Source organism: Diorhabda carinulata, chromosome X, assembly GCF_026250575.1.
Source record: "Diorhabda carinulata isolate Delta chromosome X, icDioCari1.1, whole genome shotgun sequence".
NCBI lineage: Eukaryota > Metazoa > Arthropoda > Insecta > Coleoptera > Chrysomelidae > Diorhabda > Diorhabda carinulata.
The window spans coordinates 42,107,894-42,123,063 of record NC_079472.1 but is presented as its reverse complement, the minus strand read 5'-3'; the positions used below and the strand labels follow the sequence as shown (position 1 = coordinate 42,123,063).

At 31.9% G+C, this 15,170-nt stretch overlaps 1 protein-coding gene across 2 annotated transcripts in view; it reads left to right on the top strand.

The window, feature by feature from the left end:
• LOC130900766 (venom allergen 5 2-like) overlaps positions 1–15,170 on the top strand; it is a 90,548-nt gene that overhangs the window by 36,661 nt on the left and 38,717 nt on the right. For both annotated transcript variants that reach the window (XM_057811631.1, XM_057811632.1), the window contains 2 exons: positions 4,742–4,872; positions 6,406–6,527. In XM_057811631.1, coding sequence (XP_057667614.1) covers positions 4,755–4,872; positions 6,406–6,527 — 240 coding nt within the window. In that variant the 5' untranslated portion in view covers positions 4,742–4,754. The remainder of the gene's footprint in view (positions 1–4,741; positions 4,873–6,405; positions 6,528–15,170) is intronic.

Here is a 15,170-nt window from a genome sequence, read left to right as displayed (position 1 = left end):
CGCAGCACTTTGAAGCAAATGGTCACTTGTTTTTTTGGAATAACTGAATGGGTAGCCACTTTTCCATTAGAGTAAAGTAGAACAGTCAATTCTAAATGGTACACAAGCATTTGTTTGTTTGAAAAAATCAGGGAAATCAATCGCAGGAGATGAATCATTCCCCACCACGACAATGCGAGCTCTCACACATCAGTTCAAACAAAAACAATCTTAAACAGTCACAACATTGAATTGATGAGTCATCCACCCCATAGTCCTTCTTTGGTACCCAATGATTTCTTCTTATACCCAAAGATAAGAAATACATTGCGAGGTCAAAGTTTTTTCACACTTGGAGAAGATGTTGATGCGTTCAAATCACATGTTTTGGAGGTACCTCAATCAGAATGTAAAAATACTTCGACAAACGAATATAAAAGTGTATTAACCTTAATAAATAATATTTTTAAAAAAAATATAGCCATATCCAATTATGAATATTTGTTTTTATTTGTCTAGCTATATACATTGAGTCTTCGAAAAATGAAGGAGGAATCAGCTATTTCGTAACGATATTTGAATATCCGAGATTCTATTGTACACTATTGTATAGAATATCCTCATGTCCTCGTGCCAAAATATCATAGTTCCAAATATATCATCTATATATTAATAAAATGGGAAAATTGGAAACTTGTAGATCAACTGTATAAGAGAGCGATAACATTGAACAAATATACAGATAATATCCAACTTGCTTTCGATCTCAAGCAAGTCACGTCCAGAGCTCCGTAACAACAACAAATGGAGCCAATTTCTTCAAAATTACACAAGCTTAAAGCTTCTTCAAGCCACCATCACTCTCTTAAAGCTACAAGTGGAGACTAATAATTGATCACAACAAATATACTTGTGACCATTTGATTTCATCAAACAACAAACCATATTGCTCATTCTGTAACTTCAAATCTTGAAGATATTGTAGGAAATTTTAATAATTCAATCATTTTCCTTCTATGTCTAACAGTTGTTCAACTGTACCTTAAAATGTAACTTCTACATAATACCTCGATTTATCAATATAATTAACTGTTTATAGGCAAGTGGATTGGATTGAAACCAAAAATATTTGAAATATATTCTAATAATATTTTCACCATACTCGTGTATATCAACCATAAATATTATGGTCATTAATTAATCAAACGAGATAAGAAACAATTAACTTGAGATACTTTTTATCCACTCAATGCTCTACTCTAAAAAATTAATAACAATTAAAATATAAATTTTCATGTAGCGACTGAATAAGTTAGTTTTAGCTTTTGTAACGTTCATTCATATCATTATGCCTAGTTTTATTAGAAATATTATTTGTATTAATAGTTAAGTTGACCATGAAAACGATAATAACATAATCATAAATTTGTTTAATATATTTAGAAATCAATATTAGATTTCCTAATAATCGTATTCATTTTTTAATAAACGTTCTATTAATTTATATTCCAAAACTTGAGTCACAACAAGGAGATTTCACCAATTATAATTATCACACCCATTTTAGTCTATGAACAATAAATTATTCAAAGGTGATTTGGACAATGTAAACAATAATGGAAGGATGGTACAATAGGGGTATCAATATTTTGAAAATTATACTTTGATTGTCCATAACATGGAAATGTTATCATTGTTGTTTTATTAAAATTGAACAATATTATGCTGCCTCACTCCACAAACCGTAGGAAATTGAGACTCTAATTTTATTCGTATTCTTTGGACTTTTTCAAGTGCTGAAATATTAGAATCTATAATGAATAGCTAACACATCACTCAATAAGTCGTGTGACTAACGAAGAAATGCCGTGGTTGTACGAGGATTCTTCTTCTGAATTTCTTACTGGCGAGCATTTTTTCAGATCAGCGAATAGCCAATAGCCAGGTCAAGACTATACGGTATAAAATGAAGCCATTCGAAGTCTAATTTGTTCAATTTAACGATCGTTGCCATCGACTTGTGAATCGGTGCAATGTCTTAGTGAAACAGTTGTTTTTTCTTCGACATAGGAGGCCGTTTTTTCTTTATTTTTGCATTCAAACGATCCAACAACTCTATATAGTAATCGCTATCGTCTCTCCCTTTTTGGAGATAGTCGATAAACAATATTCCATGCGCATCCCAAAATATTGAAGCCATTACCTTCCTAGCTAACTTTGTAATCTGTAACACTTCGGACCTGGTTCACTGGCTGCAGTCCACTCAGATAATGATCATTTTGATTCCGGAGTGCAGTGAGGATCCATGTTTCATCCATTGTCACATATCAACACAAAAATCTATTACGTGTAAACATTGCTCTGAATCATAAACACTTGTGAGTAAACCCACTTTGGAAAAGACTTTCTCATGTTTCAATTTACGATTCGATATAACCAATTTGTGTACTTTTTTGATCTTTTCTGGAGTAACCACCTCAATTGGACGACCAGAACGCTCACCATCATGGGTGTCTATACAGCAAACCAATAACAAATGGTTCTTTTCGATGAAGCACAGTCTGGATAACAATTTTGAAGCAATTGCTACGATAAATCAGTATTTTTTTTCATCAAAAAACAATGATGAATTAGCACATGAAATTGTTTTGAATTCATTGTTTTGTAAATAATAGAAGTAGCTCTTCCACGTTTTTCTGACTAATCGAAATATCAGGAAATTTGACACATAGTCTTTTGAAAGTTGGTACTTCATAAACATCGTATGGATTACTTTACTTGCTAAGCTATTGAAAATGTATGGATTTTTTGTTCCCACACACTAAGCTCATAGTTCTTTTCAGATAAGTTACTTTTTCACTAATAGGTATTACTGATGAAGCTACTTATCTTTATATTTATTGTATGTATGAATGAGGTAGTAGCTCATAATATATCCTTATTTCTCTTGCACCCTCCATGTTTAAAAAATATGGAAATAATTCTTGTTCTGCACTGGAATATCCCATTTTGAAAGTATTCAAAAAGTATCTGAATTTATTAACTAACAACAATATTAACCAAACTGTGTTATATAAAATTAGTAATTTTTAGCAATATTGATCCTAATTTACATTTCATATGATAGATATGAAACACATTAGCAAACCATAGGCGTTGCATTTTATTTTTAAACATTAAAATTAATGCATTGATGTGTTGTTGGCTTCAAAAATATAGCTGAAGTTCATTGTATCACAATTCTACATTTAAATAACCTTCCAATGAAGAGTCACACAATATTTATTGCCCATTTAAAATAAATAAAAAAGACTAGGCTCAAAATGACAAATGTCTGTATCGTAAAACTGTGTTCTACTACTGGGACTAGACAAAAAAGCAATAATTTTAAAAACTAATTAACAAATTCGATATGCCAAACTGCAAAAGAAAACAAGCTTCCAATTAATGAAGAAGGGTTCGTCCACCTTCAACGGAAGTATGGACACTGGTAGTGTAGATCCAAACGAAAGCACAATAGAAAAAGAAACATTGAATTAAATACGGAAAATACTGAAATATATCGAGTTCAAATTTGAATGTAATCCAGCGGACATTACGGAACCTAAATATTATCATGTGAGCAAAACACAGTTTTAGAATCTAAATGAAGATCGAATGTACTAAAAGATATTATTTTGGAAACAAAAACAGATGCTCCACAATAGGAGAGTTGGAATAAAGAATCGAAATATGAATAATCTACAAAAAAGTCAGTTGGATACGAATGGCGTACGAAATATTATTTCTCTTGTTCAAGGAACAAGAGAAAATATCTTTGCTAAGGACATTGCGTCAATTATTTCATTGTATCTTATTGACAAAGAAACTGGAGCGCGTGAATATCCTTGGCTGTTATGCTACAAATTACAATGCGGTGTGAGAGAGTGGAGCTAGTCAGCAACTTGAAGTACAGATTAGGAGGTTATGGCAATGGAGGTTTGCTTGCTACCTTTCCGTCATTGATTTCAATATTTAGGTGAAGTAACAACTGATTCGAGATATTTTAGTGAATGCATCGGACAGAGTCTTAGCAACTTTTAAAACCAAAAAAAATGACTTTCAACCGATCCATTGTAAGATCTAAGTGATTAATAAGAAAATACTGACCAAAGATATTCGACATATCCTGCTAAGTTGAATTTAAATAAATGAGGCTTTTCATATTACTGCTGCTACTAAGTAAGAAAAAAGCTGCATATTTCAGTTTACGAAAAAAATTAGGAACATATATTTAGAAGCTTTAATTTTTTGCAGGCTGCTCAATACTATTACTGTCCTGTGTTTAGTGTTAAAAATTGAAAACTTTCTGCGATTGAAAGATTTTACAGTATATTTCAGTGTTTCTCAACTGGATTAAATTAAAGTTTGTGAAACGTTATTTGCAATCACTACTTAGCGGTCCATCAGTTGATTTTTTCTTATAAATATATAATTTTTAATGAGGACTTAAATTCTCAAAATGTAGATATTATATAAAACAAAGTACTTACTAATTAAATGGAACAAAAATGATCTTTATCTTAAATAAACCTATTCTGGAAATCGATAATATCGCTGTTGGATTGCGATGTTTAGTTCCGTTCGTATATTTAAACATCAGTTATACAACCAAATAAATATCTTTTCTGTCGGCCAAAAATCTAAGGATTATTGGAATATGAAACGCGGATCTTTTCTGGGCTTCGTGCGGAAAATAATCACCGTCCCTTTCTATTTTCAGGAACAATAACAATATGTGGTGGCGCCAAATAGAAGCGAGAACAACAGTTGGAAAACTTGCTCAACCATTAATAGCTATTATCGCTTTGACACTGATTGGGGATGCGGCAGCATGTGAAAGAACAATGCTAAGTAAGTTCTAATTTTGATAAATTGTTTTCTGCAACTATTGTTTGTCTGTATTGTTCCAATTTTATGTACAATTATTCACGTTGATATTACAATTTGCGTCGCTTTTATATTTTCTAATGGAAGTTATTGTTTAATAAAATAGAAATATGAGTAATTTGCATAGTTAAGAACTTAATTAGGATCTCACGAAAGTAATGTAAAACAGGAAAAAAATTTTGTTATACCGATTTTTCTGTTAAATTTTTCGTCAGATATAAAAATGTAAACGTTACAACTCAGATAAGGGTTCCACTTTTAACTAGAGTGGTAAGAAAATTATTTATTATATTTAGTATTTACTGATAATGCAACAAATCAAAATATTACATTGGAGTTAGAATTACATTTGAAAAAGCATACATATTATTTAATTGACTTCATGAACGCTATTACGAGGATAGTCACACAAGTCCCTGGCCTGACCAAGAGATGGTTGCTTAACAAATATTACTGTGTTAGAAAGTACAGAATCTATAAAATGATACTTCAAATTTGAAGACGCCACGTTATTCAGTATTTGTTTGGCAACCATCAATATTGCACATTTTTAGTGAATTTATAGACATGGAAAAAATTGGTCATTGTTATGTGATACAATACTTGTATTTGAAAGACGTTAGCTCAGCCAATATAAAAAAAGAACTAGATTCTACTACTCTGGATAATACTGATGCTTTGTTATCAACAGTAAAATATTGGGCAACAGAGCTTGAACGAGGCAGTACGACCTGTGAAGACCAGCATCTCTGTGGTCAACTATATGTTTCCATCTAGTAATTGGCATGGCTTCGCAGCAATAAAGCCAAATTTTAACGCCGTTTCATAACTATTGATGAAACATTCGTCCACCACTCCACCGAAACAAAGGAACAATCAAAACAATGAAAGGGAGTATCGGCTCCAAAGAAAGCACAGACCGTTCCATCTGCAGGCAAACTCATAGCGTCGGTTTTTTTTGGTATACACGTGGGATAATTTTCATTGACTATCTTGAAAAAGGAAAAACTACCGACGGCGAGTATTATGCGAACTTAATGCAACGTTTGAGTAAAGAAATCAAGCAAAAACGGCTAAGAATAAAGTGTTGTTTCATCAAGATAATGTCCCAGCTCACAGATCCGTTATTGCAATGGCCAAAATTAATGAATTAAAGTTTAAATTACTACTTCTTGCTCCCTATACGCCAGATTTAGCTCCCTCGGATTATTTTCTAATCGCAGTCTTGCTGATCAAAGATTTACCAACAGTGAAAAGGTGATGTCTGCAGTTAATGGCTATTTTGAGGAGCTTGACGATTCTTATTATAAAAAGGGTATCGAACTTATTAAACATCGTTGGAAAAGTGTATGAAGCTAGAAAAATAAATATATATTTTTCCAAAGTTTTTGTGTTTTCTTTATTGGGCCAGGATATACTCCTAGAGTTGATATCATACTATTTAGTATTGTAATTTCTGTTCATAACATTAATAATATCTTTATTATTAACTTTTAGGAACAAGGAGCATATCTAGCTACGATAAACAATTGATATTGGACTTACACAATGCAATGAGACAATCAATAGCGTTGGGACAAATAGGAGGACAGCCACCAGCGGCAAATATGATGGAAATGGTAAGCAATTCAAATGAATTACTTCATAGTCAAATCATCGCTTTTCACGAAAATGATGGCATACAACGAGATCCGGATACATTGTTGATTTTAGACATAACAATCAAATTATGATAATATTGATCTTAGGTATTCACTTAAAAAGAATCAATATTTAAACAATTAGATGAGTAGTTTGGTTCATCAAATAAACTCCACGATCAAGGTCATTATTTCATTACTACACGTACTGTCCAATTCCAACATAACGTTATCGAATGCGGTCGTCGATATTCACCACACAAAATAAATTTTATAGTCAATTCAGCTGAGTTCCAACGTATTCCTGGAGAAAAAGTTGAAATACCTACCACTAAACTTTGGATATTACATAGCCATTTCAATAGTTGTATTTGCATTCTAGCGGGGAGAAAAACTTATTATTCTTTTATAAAATGAAGAAAACTATAAAGTTACAGAGAACTTCTAGATTGTTATCAAGACATATTGATCAAAATAAAAATAGAGAAATAGTGTATGATTGGTTTTAAGTATACTTATCACGTCTTGTCTACAATTAGGAACTAAAGAAAGTTGACTTATCATACTTACTCATAAATTCTGCAAATATTTATTGACGAGCTTCCTTTTAATATTTGACAGACTCATTTCTTTCAACATAACGGTTGTGTTATGTGACAGTTTTGTGAAAGATAGGAGAATGAGTGTTATACGTTAGCCTGGTAGATCCCAGTACTCGAAATTCGACATATTCATCTCTTAATAGAGTAGTGTAACCTATTCAGTGACACATTATATAACACTTCTAATAACATATTCTGAAAACAAGAGCTAAAATATCTCGAAGATCTCGATTCTTGCAAAACATTTCCAAAGGAAATTGAAAAACAGTTTAACATTCCTTTTTCTTATAAAAAATATAAAAGCACCCAAGAACATTTTCACAGTGTTAAGTCAAAAAGAAAACTGGAAAAAGCAAAGCACTACTCAAATGCTCAAAATTAATGCCATTTAATTAAATACACGAAGTTCAGAAACAAGCAAAGGGGCTCTACACATATCTCTCGTAATCAGACAGTTACCAAAGTACTGATCTTCCATGTCATCGATTTAAAACATGAGAGAGCCTTGGAATCGGCTAGATAAAAGTAATGTGTAGTTGTTTTAGTATCGGTTTCGGCTAATATAAGAATCAAAAGAAATGAAGAGATAAGTACACTCGACGAAAAGGATCATGCACGCCTTCTATTGCGCCTTTCTATGATATGAACTGGAAGAGAAGCCTTTTCTGGATGGATCATTCTATAAAGTTCCTTCAGAACTTTTTAATACCGCTGTGGCTGAAAAGTAAATGTACCTCAGTAAAACCAAGCCAGATCTCCTAACTACATAGTTTCCTTACAGGAGAGTGTCACCTCAGAAGCTCTCGAGTATAAATTAATTGAATTACATCTCTTATACTGATTACATAATAACAACTTATTACAGCGTGTTTCTGTGCGTCCATTTTTTTATTGAGTTAGTTGTTCCATAAATCAAATATAACAGATCCTAATGTGCCTGATAAACTTTCTACTTAGTAGTCAGTACAAACTGCAATATATCGAAAATTTGAGAAAAAACAAAAAACTCTGACAGGTAGCACAATGAACCTTGCAATATTACCACCAAACCTTATTTTGTAGCATTTTTTAGAAAGACATTCTGTTTGCAAAAATATATACTTCTGCTACAGACTTTTGAACCTTTATAGTTGCGCATACACTACCGGTCAAAAGCTTTTGAACATCCCTTAATCTATTCAATCAATTTTAAAATAATACACTTTAACAAATTTCTCTATCATATTGTTAAGAGAGGGTCGAAACGGTGCCTTACATATAAAATGTAGTACGTTCTAGCCAGCGTTTAATCGGCATAAAATTTATCTTCCAGCAAGACAATGATCCCAAGCATTTCTCTTAGCTGTTTAAAGAGTATTTGAAAGAGTTAGAGAAGAAAAATGTACTTTGAGTAATGATTTGGCCGTCACAGTCGCCCAATCTCAAACCGATTGGATTGTTCCTGGACAAATTAAACAAGGAAGTCAGAAGAAAGTGTTCAACTTCCACTTCACATCTTTGGAATATCCTGAAAAATGATTGAAAACAAATAGTCGACGATTATTTGTCGAAATTGTTACAGAGAATACCAAAATTGTGCAACTAAATAATGAAAACAAAAGGGGGTTACATCGATGAATACAAAATTTATATATGTTCTTTAAAATATACATATCAAAATCGACCGTATTATTTTCAATTATCGGTATCAACAATACTATGAGATGAGAAAAAGCTTTTGACCGGTAGTGTGTACCCAAAGTATATAAATACAGAGCCTGCTTTATTAGAATTAAATTTTTTTTCTTCTAAACATCTTTCTTCTATTCCAATTTCTTTATTTTCTTTTGTTTTTTTGTCGGTTTTTTTTGTAGGTACTTCCGTTTGAGTACAATATTGATACCAAACATGTACAAATTATTGAAAGTAGTCTTAAAACTTGAATTGGTTTGATATTTCTTATTACTTTATTAATTTCGAGAAGTTCATCGAGAGGAAATTGGTTTAATACGAGAGAATAGTATTTCTGACTTAAAAAAAGGTTTAATACAACTTTGGTAGAATAATTGAGGTCTTTTTAATTTTTTTTTTATATAAGTAAATGTCTCTTTCCCTACACAGTAGGAAAAATGCAAGGAAAAGTAAAAGAAACTTGATATTCATAACCTGAGAGATAATGCACAGATAATCTGAAGTATTTTCTTCTTTTGTGATCCTCGTCTCCCATAGGATTTGGCTCTCTATAATTTGAACTTCGATCTTGGAACACCTAGATCAAGCACAATTTTTACCGATATGCTGCAAAACCTCTTTCACACCTTCCACGAATCCTATTGACTGCACTAGTTATGGGTTTTCATAACGATTTATTTGTACAACATAAATTGTTACTAAAAAGAACGAAATTATTAAACAAAATATGATGTAAAAATTTAGATTAAGCACTATAAAACAAATTCTCGGCCTTTTTTAAATTACTAGTTGAACAGTCATAATTCCATTCTAGTTTTTCATGCAACCTATATATGATTGCTTCACAATATTTTTTATTGACGTACAGTCTTTTGAATGACATAACAATTTATTGCGAACTCGTAGATTTGAATTTTTTGTAATTTGAAAAATGAATATTCTAGAGTTTGGAAATATATACAATATTTACAACTTGAGAGTGAATATTTATGATTGTGTAAACGTTTTGTGACATAAACGAATAGAGGTGATTTTGGTTTGGTTAGCACAGATTGGGACAGTACTTATAGACGAATCCTAAAGTAAACGTTAGAAACCGGTGCCATTATTCAAATGGAAAGGCCCTTAAAAACTCTAAATCTATATCCTCACCATATAATTAATAGCCATAGTAGAAACAGTGAAATATATCTTGGGAGAGTAAAACACAGTTCCCAATATCAGGAAAGATTTCAGTCACATCGTGAATCTGAAATAACTGAAGAGTTTAATTTGGAAAAATATGTCCTCAAAATTCTCCATAATTGTACAAGGTGCTTTGTATTATTACACACTGAAAAGTTTTATTTGGGAAATTGTGTTCTCAAAATGCTTTATAATGAATTTTGCTGTGGTTGTAGTCAAGCTAGAAAGTACCATATCGAAACCATTCTGGCATTCGAAAGGTTTGAGACAAGGGTACAGTTTATCACCAACATTATTTGGAATCTTCATTCAGGAAACTAGGAGTAATTAAAAAACTAAAATTGCGAGATTGGGAATTGACATAGAGGATAAGTATCTAATAACTCTATTTGTCGCAGACGACCAAATGCTTGCGACAAGGATGATGCAGATTATATGGTGAAAAAACTGGACGACGAATATGCATAATGGAGTCTTAATATGAATATGTCAAAGACAGAATATCTGCCAGTAGGAAGCACACAAGGAGACCCCGGACTGCAAATAAATAGGGTTAGACTATGTAGACAGTTCGAATACCTTTAAAGCATAATTTCGGAGTGCAACAAGGAAAAGAAGCTACACAAATTCTAAGTTCATTTTCTCGATCAAAATTTACATAACAACAAATAGAAGTTCGTTGGTAAATGGATCGAAAACGTGGAGAATAAAATAAGAAATATAGAAAAAATAGGATCCACGGAATTGGAGGCCCTAGAAGAGCAAATAGAACATCAAGGTTAGATAGAATCAAAAATGACACAAGAAAATAGCGAATGACCCTGAAAAAAACAATTATAGAATATATTAAGGAAAAGCAGTTGATTTGGTTCGGTCACGTGCAGATGATGGGGGATGGAAGATTGCCAAATAAATAATAAAATAGATCCCGCAGAAGAATATAAATTAATGAGAATCCCATATCTGAATGATAAGAACTGCAGCGACAGGAAAGAGTGGTATACTCTGTCCAAAGAGAACAACAACCTACATCATGAAACGTGTTGCTTCAACGGGACTATAGAGAACTGCTTTATGATCGCTCAATCACTAAAGATAAAAATGATAATCCCAAACGCAAAAGCTAGTGACTGTCTCCAACGATATGTTGCAAAGACGATTTATATTCTAACAAAATTGTGTGTTTGTGTGGAGTATACGCAAAATCTTTAATTGAAGAAAATCCGGTGTTTTTCAAAATCTACAACAAATGCAAAACGAACTTTGGAAAAATTAATAAACTGGGATTACAATACTCGCTTGATACCCACCCTCGGATACTCATTTATTCCGATCTTGGTGACAAAAAATATGAAAATATGATGTCTGTTGAATACACTGTGTGTTTTTATAACGTTAAAAATATTTTTACAAAATTTAGGTTAATAACGTTAAAAATCTTTTCAATAGTGGTTCCCGCCTTCGTCGATGGCCTAGCGGAGCAACGAACAATAATCAAAGCAACGTTGCTACGTTGTTTACAAAATAATAATACTTCTTACAACAATAAAAATAACATTTGAGATGTAAACAATGTCCAAAATGCAATCACGAGATATTTTACTGAAAATCTGATTGATTTTTATCGGTCCAACATAGAAAATTTATGTACATGAGATTGCAAAATGTTATGAATACCGAACTTCCTTTATTGAATAAAAATATAAACTGGTCAAAATTTAATCATTATAATTTAAAAAAGTTACATCACTTTTCGTTCCCCCTTTGTATAATCAATTTTCCATTACTGTAAAAAAGTACATATATCCCACACCTGGATAAAATAACCCAAAGTTATGGTCAACGATACATGAATTCATGAAATAAAATTCTATTTATTGAATATTCACTACTTCACATAATTAGATGTTATATTTGTTATAATGGTTGATAATAATATAATTTCGTGACATGATTCATATAAACTATAGAAATGTTCAAACAATGACTATACGAGCATTTTATTGTCGGTGTACATAATAAAACAAGCTGTGATGGTTTGTAGATATTTTTATGGTCCAAATAATTTTAACTATCTCCTTCTTTATGTATATATAAATATACTCTGAAATAAATGCCGTGTTTAGTACTGACAGCTGCAAATTAAATTAATATTTAGTTCAATGTTTATCTAAAATTATATAAAATTAACTTATTCTTCTCTGCAACATTCGGCATCGAATTTTATCCTTTTTGAAACAGTTGCACCAAAATTTAATCCGAGAGTAATATTTTAAAAGTGAAGATTTACTTTTTTAAAAAAACTTTATTTACTCGATGACTACAACAATAGGTAATAGAATGAAGACTAACTGTATCAATGAATTAACTAACATTAAATACATGGAAAAATGCTGAATACAATAAAGTGTAACAAAATGATTGTTATTATAATTACAGGATGTCTACATATGTCTGCTGATAACATTAAAAATATTCTCAGGTTTTATGAGAAAACTAGAAATGCTGAACACAATTAAATATAAAAGAAATAGTAGATATTTGTTAACAGGATGTTTCTACACATGTTTGCTGATAAAGTTAGAAAATTATGATCAAGTTTCGTTATAAGAAAATAAGGTGTATGAACTGCACTGTTATCACTTAATTATATTAATTGTCTCTACATGTCTCGAGGAAATAGTTTTATAACAACTAAGCTGTTCAAGAAACTTATAAGAGATACCAAGCTGATTTTTGATAAGTTGATGAACATCGCTCAACTTTTGCATATCAGATCAATTGAAACTTTTTTTTGAATAACTGACTTTTGCTTGGCAAAAACCGTTTTGTATTCGTGAGAAAAAAATCTCATGTTCCAGCGTGTTAAAAAACATCTGAGTTCGTTTGTTTCCAATCGAATGAGCTTAAATTAACTCAAAAATGTTGCGTTTTTCAGAAATAGCTTTCGGTTTCTGACTTATAACTTACAATATTTCAATAACCTATTCAATTTTACCACTCTATCAGGAGGTGCGACATCTTCTAGTCCCTATTTGGAAAGCCATATGCAGTACATTACAATGAGTATTATGTTCTTGTTCTATCCACCGCAACCGTCTGCCATTAGATGTAAATTACAGTAGGATCAAACTCTCTTTTAGTGAGCCTGTCCTCTCTCTCGTTAGCATATGATTAGTGACCCCCTACAGTAAACGAAAAGAGTTTCCTGATGAAAATTACTTGTCCATGATGGAAGTAGTCGATTTTTTTGGTAATTAGTTAGATACTGTTGTAAATAAACAAGTGAAATTCCCTATTCTGGAGGTTATCTATCAAATCCTCGTTTAAATTAGAGTGAAAATGAAATAATGATTAGTGCTGGCGATAGGATGGACACAAGGGATATGCACATTATTTCATGAAATGCAACCAATTATCTTTGAATCTACGGGAAGCAGGATACAAAGGAAATAGAGAGAATTAGGACACATTGGGAATGAATTGAGGAAAGGTATACCAACAGTGCTGGATCCAGGCTTTTTTCTCCGATTTTTTTCTTATAATCAACAAAATTTACATATATTCTCTAAATATCTAAAATTCCCCATTATCTCTTATTTCAAAGTACACTGAAACTGCGTGGCATTTAAAATGCTCATAGCTGCAAAGCACCACTGCCAGTATCAAAAAGAATAACAAATTGAAAATGAAATTAGTCGGCTATATAATCAGTACACCAGTGAAAACTTACGTAAACAACTGCACAAACTCAACTTCAGCTTTGTTAAGCATAACAGAAACTCTGCACTGGCAAAAGACAAGAAATAATAATCTAGCATATACACTGCATTTGCAAGCAAAATAAACAAATTGAGAAAAGCGAGAAAAGAGAGAGAAAGAAATTTGTGAGAAGCATTTTTAGTATTGGTTTTTACCGAATATTTTGTTAACATTGCTTGATGATCGAAGAGATCTTAATTAAAGACAGTACAGTCGGTGGATTCTGGATCATACGATGACACGACATAGTCTATAGTACTAGAACTGGTCTTAGTTATTCTGGTTGGTACCGTTATATACATGATCATACCAAAAGAATCAAAAATTGACTGAAGACAATGATCAGTGCACACTGGTATAATCAATATTGAGATCGCCTTAAAGAATTAGTTCGTGTTTTAGAGGTAAGGACTCCAGTAAGGTCAGTAGTTTGTGACAGAAAGTATGCACGTCAGCGTCAGGTATTCTATAAACAATATAGAGGTCATAAGTCTTGTGGTAGACGATAGAAAATTAGTTATATATTATATTTTTTTATGGAAAATTGGCAAAAAGATTTGACCACTAGTAATAGAGACGGTTATACCTTGAAACATTTTTTTTTAATTTCACACAGAAAAAATTTAAATAATTATTGCAAGAATTTGAATTAGTCAATTCAATTTGTGTACATTCCTGTATCAAATTCGACAATTAAATTTTTAAAAACGTTGTGCATTAAGAGTAGCTAACACAAACTTTGTATTGCTTACATTATGTTCCAAGGTACATGTGGTTATATACCTTGGAACAAACCTCTTGTACCTTGAAACAGACAATGTAAAGAATAACAAAATAACAGATTTAAAAAACGAAATTATGAGGAACCAATTGTAAAAACTCAAAAACATTTTTTTCCTCTTGTGTCTTCTCTCTAAGATGCTGGTTGCTATCATTGTTCTTCTAGTCTTTCTCCCTTTCTTTGTGTTTTTCCTGGCCAGTGGTTTTGGAAACGGCTTTATTTCTTCTGGTGAAATAATTCCTTTTTCGAGGGTTTCTGCATTAGAGTTTAAAGGTTAAAATGGTAGAGTTTTTAAACGGGCCAGCTCCTCGTTCATTTGTTGTTTCTAATTTATTTGAGGTTAACGAGTGAGTCTGATTATCAGTAATAGGAAAGGTTGGGCTGTGGTACGTCATTTTACAAATTGCGATCCGTTACGCAGGAGCCCATAAAATCTTATTCTGAAAATATTTCGCTGTCCAGTGGATATATTCCGGAAGTTCTAAAACAATTTAAAATATTGCTGGGCGTTAAAGCTCGAGGAAAAGCAGTTTCCAGAACCTCTGCTACTGAGTAAATGTCAAACGTTTTTCCTCCATCACTAAACAGCCAAGACTCTACACTTGGGCTGTAACAGTTACT